The sequence below is a fragment of the Gadus macrocephalus genome, chromosome 2 (genome assembly GCF_031168955.1).
Source record: "Gadus macrocephalus chromosome 2, ASM3116895v1".
Taxonomy (NCBI): domain Eukaryota; kingdom Metazoa; phylum Chordata; class Actinopteri; order Gadiformes; family Gadidae; genus Gadus; species Gadus macrocephalus.
The window spans coordinates 20,024,845-20,036,006 of record NC_082383.1 but is presented as its reverse complement, the minus strand read 5'-3'; the positions used below and the strand labels follow the sequence as shown (position 1 = coordinate 20,036,006).

Genomic DNA, 11,162 nt, shown 5'->3' with positions numbered 1-11,162 from the left:
GAGACCCTGGTCTTGCGTGGCCCAGGTGCGAAGGGGCCGCCGGGGTCCCACGATGGGCCAGGGGCCCGGGGCCTCCGGAGCGTGGCGGGTTATCTGGGCTAACGGTGTAGGACGTGGCTTCAGGGTGAAACCGAGGGAGGCTGCCTCCTACTGGGGGAGATTGGCGTCCTGGGTAGGAGAGGTTGTCTCCTATTGGTCGACGGTTGGCATCCTAGTTAGAGAGTCTAGTCTCCTATTTATGAGGCTTGGTCTGCTCCATGGAGGAGGTTGTCTCCTAGTTATGAAGATTGTCTCCTAGTTATGAAGCTTGGCATCCATGGACCGTACCAAACCCTACGTAGGTAAAGGGATGGTGTCCAAGTTAGAAACAGCCAAACTCGTTGCATATCAGTGATGGAGTTTGAGTGCAAACAGTTGGCAATATGCCTACTCATCTCAGGCCGATTTAGCAAGATATTCAAACAGGACCAGTTCTTAAACAACATAATCCAAGAAGTTTGCTTTGTTTCTTGTTCAACACAACATCACATTCTGTTTGATTATAACTTCCACAAACAAAATAAATAGTAATGTTCATGGAACATGTCATCAAAGCGTACCTGTGTAAAACAATGTGTATTCATTCTATTTGAAAAAATGTGATGCAACTATTATCGAATAACATGTTATACGACATGTTTATCCGTACAAACTGGCTGAATGTGTGATATGTGGCTGATTATGTTCTTGTGATAACCAAAAATAACCAGAGACCAAACCTAAACGGTAATGAAGCTGATTATGCTGATGTTTCTGCAGACGAGACATGTCGTAGAGTAGGACTTCTCTCTGCTCTGAGGGCACTGATGACCTTTGGATTTGATGTTTTTGTGAAGGACATTCATACGTTTTTATTGTTAAACAAACCTTTTCTGTCTCCTATTTCTTAAAAGTCACAATTCCCTGTTTTTTATGTTATAGTTGACTTTACCAACATTACTTTACTGGAGCACTGCTCTTGATTTACTCTTGCATGAAATCTAAACTGTGTATAGATATATATATCACTATTCCATTTAAAAGTTAAAACTGTGGGATTTTAGTTGTTTTTGAGGCCTGATTTGAACAGTTGTTTTGAGTCCCAAGAAAGCATCAAACACAGTTGCCAGAGATTGAGATAAACTTCAACATACGATGTAAAAAAAGGATTTAAAAGGCGTTGTAGCTAAGATTTAAGCGCTATTGTTTGAGTGTACTTTGTTAGAAATGGCATAGCCATCCGTCAGCAGCAAGCGGGTGAAATGCACTGAGAATGACTGTCACTGCGTCTGCGTCTGTGTGTGGCAATTTAGATTTAAGTCCGCTCCCGGGTAATTTCTGGCGAATCAGGGCGTCTCCTCCCCGATTGTTTCAGGTAAACCATCTTTCCTGTCAATCAGGTGCATGAACTGTAATACTTCTCAACGCCAGCAAAACGTTGGGAGGAAGGGAGGCGAGGGAAGGGATGTTCTTTGGATTGTTCAGTTTCGGAATATCGACCTACAAATCTCAAATCGTCCCTACAGCCGCTATAACTAAGAGCCAATAGGTGATAAATACATCTGAATTTGATCATTGTGTTCACCACCTCCTTTTTAACGCAGACTTTGAACAGTTTTGTCCTTCTGGAAGGATATTCTTAGTGATGAAATGATTCATCCGTTCCATTACACAGATCTTTATCATGTGCTTAGCCATATATACTTGATGTACCTTCATGGTTCATTTGCTTGTGTGCTTTTTCCTTCCAACACTATGCGTTAGCCGCCTGTAGGAAGTGTTTTGTGTTTATTCCATACATTAATTGCTATTTGTGTGAAGTGTGTACTATTGTAATTACTATGGCATGTATTATTATTTATACCTGCAGATAGATTGCTATTTATCTATTCTTCCATACAACACTGTTTTTGGACTTCAGATTTCACCCTTGGATATGTGCCCACTATTGTCTTACTGTTGCTAGCCCGATGCCACAGACCAACTGGTAGCCTAAATTAAGTAGCGGCGGCAACGCTCTCGCTATGTGATGATGGCTGCCGGCATCATGCTGTTTTACTCAATAAAAATGCTTTTCCAAACCAATGTCCCGGAGCCTTCTTGTGTAAGATCCAGTCTCCGTGCCCACTGGTCATGTGACGACGGCATTCACTCTCGATAAACAAGATGTCCAAAAATCCCAAAACGGCAAAGAGACAAATAAAGACTGGAAAATAAAAAAGAGTGCACTCGTGGATTCCTGTGACTGGCTCCCTCCCTACTTCACATTCTACCCATAATCAGATTGGCTAGCTAAACGGGTCATTCAGTTTGGCAGGGGGCCAGCCGCCCTGAATCGGCCAGCCAGTACTCTGGCCGCACTGGTTCGCTATCGGGGGGGGGGGGGGGGGTGGCGTGTTGTGGTGAAATGCCGCTACTTTGCCCACGCATAAAAAAACAACATAACGACCGTTTTGACATTCCCTTATACGTTCCATAGTGCGCAGTCTAAGCCGATCCGTTGGTCAGTGCGCTCGAACGTCTCAGAGCGCGCGTGTGACCGGTGGCACGTCTGCATGGGTGTGTACGTGTGTGCGTGTGAGAAGGCGGTTGTGTGTGCCGAGGTTAAGCTTCCTAATTCTCCCCTTTTAATCGGCTGTGTGATACTTTGAAAAGACAAAGGGCGCCATTGAAAGGCCGCAAATGGTGTAGGGTGGGGTGGGGGTTGGAGAGGAGGGGGTGGAGGATGGATGTGGTGGAGGGGGGGGGGACCCCATTACAGCCCGGTCTGCAGCCTAGCACGGATACAAAGGAGGTCTCATACCCTGGGTTCAGGCTCCTCCCTCTCCCCTTCCTCACGCTCTCCTCACCCCCGCGGGCCATCGCATTGCTCACCCTCTCCATCCTCCCTCACCCTCTCCTCCCTCCCTCACCCCCTACAGCCCAGTGCTCACCCACTCCTCCCGCCTCACCCCTGCAACCAGCGCAGTAAAACCCTCTCCTCTCCCTCCCCCCCCTTCAACCAGTGCAGTGTTAACCATCACTCCTCTCCTCACTCCCTCACCCCCGCAGTGAGAGCCCTCTCCTCTCCCTCACAGGCCAGTGCAGTGCTAGCCACCACCTCGCTCCCAACCCCCCCCCCCCCCCCCCCCTCCTCCTCCTCTCTCCCTCTCACCACCTCCTCCTCACCCCCTCCTCCTCACCCCCTCACCGGTGAAGAGCTCCCCACCTCCTTGTCCTCTCAGGTTGAGGCTGTGAGGAGATAAACGCATGTCTTACGTAAGAAGGAGGCGTGACGAGGAGGCAAGGCGGGACTCACCCAGGAGCGCCGTACCAGTCCTGGGTGTGTTTATTGACCTTGCTGTGTTTGGGCAGTGGCCCAACAGAGCTTCCTGTGAGAGGGGAGGGCGGGGTCATCCCTGACCCACCTAGCGCCAGGCACTGAGGGGTAGTGGCCTGGTCTCGCGTTTCCATGGCGTTTCCATGGAAACGAGGCGGCAGCGCAAGCCAAACCGAAGGCCCTTTCAACTCCAGGCTCAGTGAAACAGTGGCTGAGTGAAACAACGCTCGGACAGGACAACTGTTGGGTCATCTGTTGCTGGGTAGTTTTAGAGGCTTTTTTTTTTACCTTTAACAAGACAGATCATTAAGATCAAGTTCTTATTTACAGTGATGGCCTGACAAAAAACACAAGCTTCTTGGGGGGAAGAGGAAAGGGGCAGAGAGAAAGGATAGAGAGGCAACAGCACACAAACACAGCTGTGCAGACATATAACAAGGCAGCAACAGGGACCTGCAGGGTTAACATACAGCTACTCAGACATACAATGAGCACAAGCGAAGAACAGGACTACATAAACAAGGCAGAATAGCAAGAATACACTAATAGCAAAATCACAATTGTGAAAACATAAACATAAAAAAGATAAAAACAGGGTTAATAACAAGGATTGAATCATCATAAAGATCACAGGCCAGAGCCAATATCAGCGGGTATGGGGAAGCAGATGGAGGGGAAGCAGTTGCAGGAATCTGTGAGATGGTGTGAGATGGTGTCATTGAAGGCCGGAAAGGAAATTAATTTGACCAGTTTGAGGTGTTTTTGTTGTGCATTCCAGTCAACGGCAGCAGCTGACTGGAATGAAGCAAGACCGAGTATGGATCTGGTTTTAGGGGTTATAAGCAGTATGTGGAGAGAGGACCGGGTGTCATATGTGATAGTAGTCATGCAGCAGGCGGGACAGGTAGGGGGGTGTCCGTTGAAGGGGGGTCTTAGATGAGAGTAGATGAGTGAGCCAGTGAATATGACGAATGTGAAGCGATGGCCAATTTACCAGAGAGTAAAGACTGCAGGGCTGGGTGTTGAGGGGGGCATTTGTAGCAAAACAGATAGCAGACTGATAGAGTGTGTCCAGTTTGGCAGAGTGATAGAGTGTCCAGTTTGGCAGAGTGATAGAGTGTCCAGTTTGGCAGAGTGATAGAGTGTCCAGTTTGGCAGAGTGATAGAGTGTCCAGTTTGGCAGAGTGATAAGAGTGTGTCCAGTTTGGCAGAGTGATAAGAGTGTGTCCAGTTTGGCAGAGTGATAAGAGTGTGTCCAGTTTGGCAGAGTGATAGTGTCCAGTTTGGCAGAGCGATAGTGTCCAGTTTGGCAGAGCGATAGTGTGTTTTGGTTTCTTTGCTAGGTATTGGCCTCTGAGAGGCCCTGGGTTATAGATTCAGTCCACCTTCTAGATTCTAGAATGTAGACCAACATCTGACCTCAGACTACACGCCAGAGAACCTAAACAGGTTCACTCTCAAGACCTCTAGTGAGAAACTCCATAGCAGTGTGTCGAGTTAGCGAGGGTTATAGCGTAGTTCTGGTTGTAGCACTAGCATGGAGATGGCTGCAAGAAAACCCTCAAACTAAACGACGGTGAATCAAAGACATATTTTGTAACGTGGTTTACGTCAAGCCTATAAATTCTGTCATGTTTATCACACAGCTTACAAAACGGGATCTTGTTCAACTCAGTTGCTAGTGTTTGGGTTCGACTCGAAGTGATAGAGTGTATCACTTCGACTCGAAAACAGAAGGGGCACAAACTCTGCTCAGCGTTGCATGTAACCAAGATGGAAAGTGTCATTGCATGTCAGAGAGAGATAGGTCAACCCACTACCAGGGGGAATAGCATTGAGACCAATAAAGATCATTTGATAAAGTCAAGGACAATTAAGATAAACCCTGTCTCGCATAATTCACCCGTCTATTATAAGCACCCTTCTGAAGACCATGACGCTGTCAAGAGACAGACAAGCGGTCGTGTGGAGGAGTTCTGGAGCGATCAGACGGAGGAGGGAGGGAAGGGGAGAGGGAGGAGCAGCCGGAACCAGCCCCTGGGCTTGGGGCCGGGGATTCTGGCAGGAACATGCGTGGCCCTCCGCACCACATAAAAGCAGAACTGCAGGGCCCGGGGCCCGGGGCCCGTCTCCGCACCAAATGGGTTCCCAGATCCAGACTAATAATAACTGCGGTCGCAGGAAAAACGCACATCCCATGACAGAAAGGCGTTTGAGCATCGAGCGAGTGGTGCTTTTGTTAACTCTTCTCGGGCAAAAATGGATTTGGCACAGTGACGGACGCGACCGATATGACGAGCCAGTTCAATACCGCATTGTAAGATGTTTGTCCCCTACAGGCTTCCATCATATCTTCAAAGTCTTCCCTTTTGATTTAAGGGCAGAACATGTGCCCGTAGTGGTGAGCAGTTGGAAAAGAACGAGCATTACATTGGCAGATTGGGTTGACGCTGAGAGAACCAGACAGGCCCAGAGTTAAACAAGACTACTTATTAACCTAGTGGCCACACTGGTTGGTAGAATTGATAACCATGACAACTTAACGTGTTATTTTCAGTACTACAGCGACCAGAGACACGCGTGAACGTTGGTTTTAGGCCGGTCGGGTGTTCATGTGAATGATAGGTCTCTCATTAGCCGAGCAGGGCTAAATAGTTTGCATTTAAACAGCGCTTTTGTAACCAGTGGCAACTCAAAGCACTATACCAATATTGCCACACCGATGGCGGTGTCGACGACACAGGGCCACAGCCAGAGCGTCGGGAGCAGTCAGGGTGAGGTGTCCTGCTCAGGGACATCTCGACCCTCCGCCATTAGGAGAGTGGGATCAAACTAGCAACCATCCGGTTACCAGCCAACCCGCTCTTCCTCATGAGCCACCTCATGTCTACCCCGTACAGACATGACTTCCATTGTGCATGCCGAAGCACAGGACCTCCACACCAGGACCCTCTCTGGGTGTGTTTCGCATGAGATGTCAGATGGGGACACCGAAACACCAAACACGAGGCCGAGCCGACCCCACCATAGCGATCCGTCTTGGACTGACACCCACGGGGAACGAGATGATCTGCTCTCTCATCTCTGCCACAGCTTTAAGGTCGGCATCTGTCGGTCTGAGACCCGGGCATGGTTATATTTGAATTAGAGCTGTCAGTTAAATGCGTTATTAACGGCGTTAACGCAAACCAATTTTAACGGCGTTAAAAAATTTATCGCGCGATTAACGCGTGTTTTTTCTTTGGCTCAAAACAAAGAAGCAGTAGCCTGACTGCTATGTTCAAATGACATTTGTTCAAAGCAGTCGTTTAATTGCACTATAGGCTCTTTTTTTGGATCGTCCTGTTTTGATCAGTATATACCAATGTTATCAATAAAAAATAATTTGCACAAGGCAAGCCGATGCACTTCACCATGTTGATAAGAGAATTAAAATGAGAAGAAATATGGGACAAAAAAATCAAGGGATATTTAGCATAGAAAAATAATTTGCGATTAATCGCGAGTTAACTATGACATTAATGCGATTAATCACGATTAAATATTTTAATGCTTGACAGCTCTAATTTGAATATAAAAAAAACAGACACTCATACTCTCACATGCACAGGACTTCTGAAAAGCACCCTTCGCTGACAAACAGGCCTTTGACTGCAAAAGAAAACCCTCGCTTTCACACAGAGATCAAAGCCCTTTGATTCGGTCAGAGACGCATGAAGGGGGAATGGTTCATGTACAAAAGAATTTATTCACAATAATAAAATAGTTTGATCACAAGAATCAATCTTTTTTTCTTCTTCAAAACAATAGTCACTACACTGTCGGAAAGACAGTGAGGTCATCACAAACACTAACACATGTCGAGTGTGTTGAGACGCCCCCTGGTGGCGCTTCAGTGTAACACAGCTGTAAAATACGTATTTAAGAAGTGGGAAAAGTTCAACTTAAACTGTTTACGGTTAGGTCTGCCAAACCTCACAGTAAATAATACAGATAAAACAACAAAAGGTTGTCAGAGCAAAATATCGTTTAAATTAACGTTTGAACAATTGCACCGGAGCAGCCTTTCTAGGTGTGGTCTGTGAAGGAGATGCAGCTCTGGCTACACTTAGCTCCATGTCACTACACCTACACCCCCCTGCCGGTGGGGTGGGGGAGGTACCAGGAGGGGCCCGTGGCGCGGATGTCGGTCGGAGCTCTAGTCTGTGATGATGAGCTCGTCGCAGCCCCAGTCCTCGTAGCTGTTGTCAGGGAGGTAGCGGCGGATGATTATGGGGATCTTCCTGCACCTGTCAAAACAGTGAAGTCTTTATTCACGGTGCTAACTGAGTTCTTCAGTATTTGGCTAGTTAACTGCGGTTCAAGATTCCCTTGTTCATGTGTTGAGTGCCCCCTGGGGGATCAATGAAGTAGTGACGGTGGGAGCAGGGAGATCATTTTAGAATGCCTTATTTTATTCATAAAAATATCGATGTCTGGGGCAAAATTTCCAATATTATATTTTTCAATATTTGTATATATAAATCACTCACTCAAGGCGGAGAGATGGCATGGTATTTCTAACAGTTTACAAACAAATCATTAAATTAAATCTGAGTGTCAGCACTTTTAAGGAGCAGGGTTAGCAGTCTTGCTCAAGGATTCCTATTGGTTAGACTGCGGAGAAGGTGGCACAAACATACGACCGAGCTACGAGTATTCTGGACTATTCTGCTGCACCAACTGGACATTTTGCAACACAACAAGGAGGGACGATGCCAAATACTATTTATCACATTTATAAACACACACACGCACACGCACACACACAGTGGTCCCCTCCTACTCACTTGAGCTCCTTCATGGCGATCTGCAGGGGGTCCGTCTCTCCCTCCAGCTCCACCATGACCGGAGCGCACATCCTGTGAGGGACACACCACGCCACACCACACCAGGCTTCAGCTCAGTCAGGACCCATGACGCCAGTAGGCTTCCGACTGTATTTACCTGATCATTTACATACCAGTATTCATATGGGTTCTATACAGTTAAATACTTAAGACACTTATATTGACAGAGAGGTGAGGAGAGTTTAGCCTTCAAGGCATGTTTTGTTAAACTATTTCACTTTTGATCTGGTCTTATTTTTTTTTTATTTGTCTAACCAGTCAAAACAGTTACATAACAGAGAGGTGAGGAGAGTTAAGCTTTCAAGTTATGTTTCGTAAGACGACTAATATTTTCCTCAACCAAAAGGGACGATACCGGTAATTCAACATCAGTGTGTGCAACATCATAAACTCCGGACCAGGTATGAATGAGCTACGTGTTGAAGACGGAGTCCCACTCACGCTATCTGCAGGGCCCGCGTCCCCAGCACCCTGGCTCGCTCGTACTTGGTCATGTAGACGGTGGTGATCCTCTTGGCGTTCGCCCCGCTGCCGCTCCCAGCCGGCAGGACCGCCACGTTCTCCCGGTCCTCCTGCACCAGGTACGGACAGGGTCGTCAGTACATTGATGGATCGATGGTGATCTATAGATCTATGGTGATCTCATTGAGGTGGTAGTTGTACAAAACTTAAATGGACTGCATTTATACAGCTCTATTCTAACCAGTGGCCAGTCAAACCGCTTTACAATATTGCCTAACATTCACCCATTCATTCACACACTGTCACCGACCGCGGAGTCAACCATGCAAGGCGCCAGCCAGCTCGTCAGGAGCAGTTAGAGTGAGGCTCACACTCAGGGAGACCATGACACGCTAGGAAGAGCCGGGGATCGAACTAGCAACCTTCTGTCGAGCCAACCCACTCTACCTCTTGACCTACACCCCGCCCCCTTCATGTGGCTATGAAGCCCATCGATGGCATTATGAGGTGAATAAGTAACGTGAACAACTCCTGCTCTGAAACACTTTGAGGCTTTAGCATAAAGGTGACGTACGTCTTCTGGGTTCTCCAGATCATCCAGTCCTTCATCTTCCTCTCCTTCGTCGAAATCCCCATCATCAAAGCTGCAATACAGAAGCAAAGAAAACGACACCATCGTCACCAAATGAAAGTATAATGCGAGTCACAAGTACATACAGTTGCGAACACCACTTGTGATACTCATTAGTACAATACACGCAAACACACACATATACACACACACACACATATATATATATATAAATGTATACAAACAATTAACAGTTTATATTATATTCTCTATAATGAAGCACTTAAAGGTAGATGGCTGCTTTGCTTATTGTATGTTTTTTAATGTATCCTTACGATTCTCGCACTTTTGGGTAACATATGATTATTTAATCAATTATTGTAGGTGTCTTTGGCCAAAAGAGTAATCTAAATAAATATGCGATGTTAGGTGAACACATCAACACACTGTCCTGTCCACTCGATCCCACGTTACTGTGAGGCTTCTTAAACTACCGCATTTCTGATCTAGGATCGGTCGGTACTCACTTGTCTTCGTTGTCTGACATGATGATGTGAAATAATCTACAATAGGTCTTTTGGTAGACTTATTTCCTGGCTTAATTACAGAGTGATGTGTTTCCCTGTATGCTGGACTTGCTTTCAGGACTTCCGGTGCAGGCGCTGCAACTCTGTATAACGTCCGTAGAATCCTGAGAACCTCTCTTAATGGTTCCGCTTTGTGCGCAGTTCCTCAACAAATTCTACATTCATTCATGAGCATTCATTTCTGAAAATATTTATTGAATAAATAGTGCAGAAAAGTACTGAAACTGTGGGCATATTTTGAATGCATACATTTTATTTAATAAATTGCATTTTCTATACCGCTAAGTATGATTTGGATGAGGACCATTATTATTTTGGTCATGAGGACATAATATATAATCTACCACTACTTGCTTGTGAGTAATTACAATGTATGTATAATGTAATTATATAGCATTTATGGTCGCGACGGAAAGCTGCGTTTCGGCTGAGCGACTGGCCTTAATTTCTCTCTGTGATGTATTTAAAAAAAGAGACTAGATTAAAACAAAAAAAGGCTCAAAACATGCCACTGTATATGGTTCTACAATATATGAAGGTGTCACGTAATGAATGAAACTACGGAAAAAATGTCACGATACTCGATACATGCACCTGTGAGATGCACCTGCAGTCAGTCGACGGCCGAAATTGACGTTTTAAACGTTATTTCTATTTAAATGTTTTTTTTTTTTTTTAAAGATACATCTGTATTATGAATCTGACTGACTGGCTAGCTAACCTTTCTCGTAATTTTAAGGTTTCCCAAAGAGAAGCAGTTGAGGAGACAGTGGGAAGTGGCTGTGAAAAGGGAAGACTTTATTATATAATATGAATATATACATACTTAAAATATATTATATTGTTTCACATATTATATATATCATATATATGTTATTCCATTGCACATTATACTGAGTCATTATATTATATTGTATTATATATATGCTATGTTATTTATATTACAGTTCAACTATTGAGATGTGTATGTATATATTGAGATGTGTATATTTTTACTGCTATAGAAATATATAGCTTTTTTTGGTAATGTTGATTTGTGAAATAAATGTGTATTGCCAATTGCACTGTTCAAGGTTTCTTAATGCACATACTTGAAAAGGAACTATTAAACTATGAAAAACACGCTGGCCGCCATTTTCTCACTATTTGATGTATGCTCTTTCTCTTAATGATGGTCAATACGTAGTAACTAAAGAAGCACTATTTCGATCGTTTATAGATCTTCTCAGTATTTTCAAAGTGCACGGGCTGTGCAAGAAAAGTGAGCGTTTATCATAGACCCATGCACATGTATGACTGGCGATTTAACTAGCGAG

At 45.2% G+C, this 11,162-nt stretch overlaps 1 protein-coding gene across 1 annotated transcript; it reads right to left on the bottom strand.

Moving 5' to 3' along the window:
* Positions 1-7,065: 7,065 nt before the first annotated feature.
* On the bottom strand, positions 7,066-9,947 carry polr2f (RNA polymerase II, I and III subunit F). Its single transcript, XM_060044914.1, has 5 exons — positions 9,787-9,947; positions 9,263-9,332; positions 8,668-8,798; positions 8,167-8,238; positions 7,066-7,626 (listed from the first exon to the last, which is right to left on the bottom strand). The coding sequence occupies exons 1-5, from the start codon at positions 9,804-9,806 to the stop codon at positions 7,536-7,538; spliced, it is 384 nt and encodes a 127-aa protein (XP_059900897.1). The 5' UTR covers positions 9,807-9,947; the 3' UTR covers positions 7,066-7,535.
* Between the last annotated feature and the right edge of the window lie 1,215 nt (positions 9,948-11,162).

Coding starts and splice junctions, on each gene's coding strand:
- polr2f (XM_060044914.1), bottom strand. CDS start 9,806: ATGTCAGACAACGAAGACAA. Junction 8,799..9,262: donor ATCTGGAGAACCCAGAAGAC/GTACGTCACCTT, acceptor TACCTGGTGCAG/GAGGACCGGGAGAACGTGGC. Junction 7,627..8,166: donor ATCGCCATGAAGGAGCTCAA/GTGAGTAGGAGG, acceptor CTGTTTTGACAG/GTGCAGGAAGATCCCCATAA.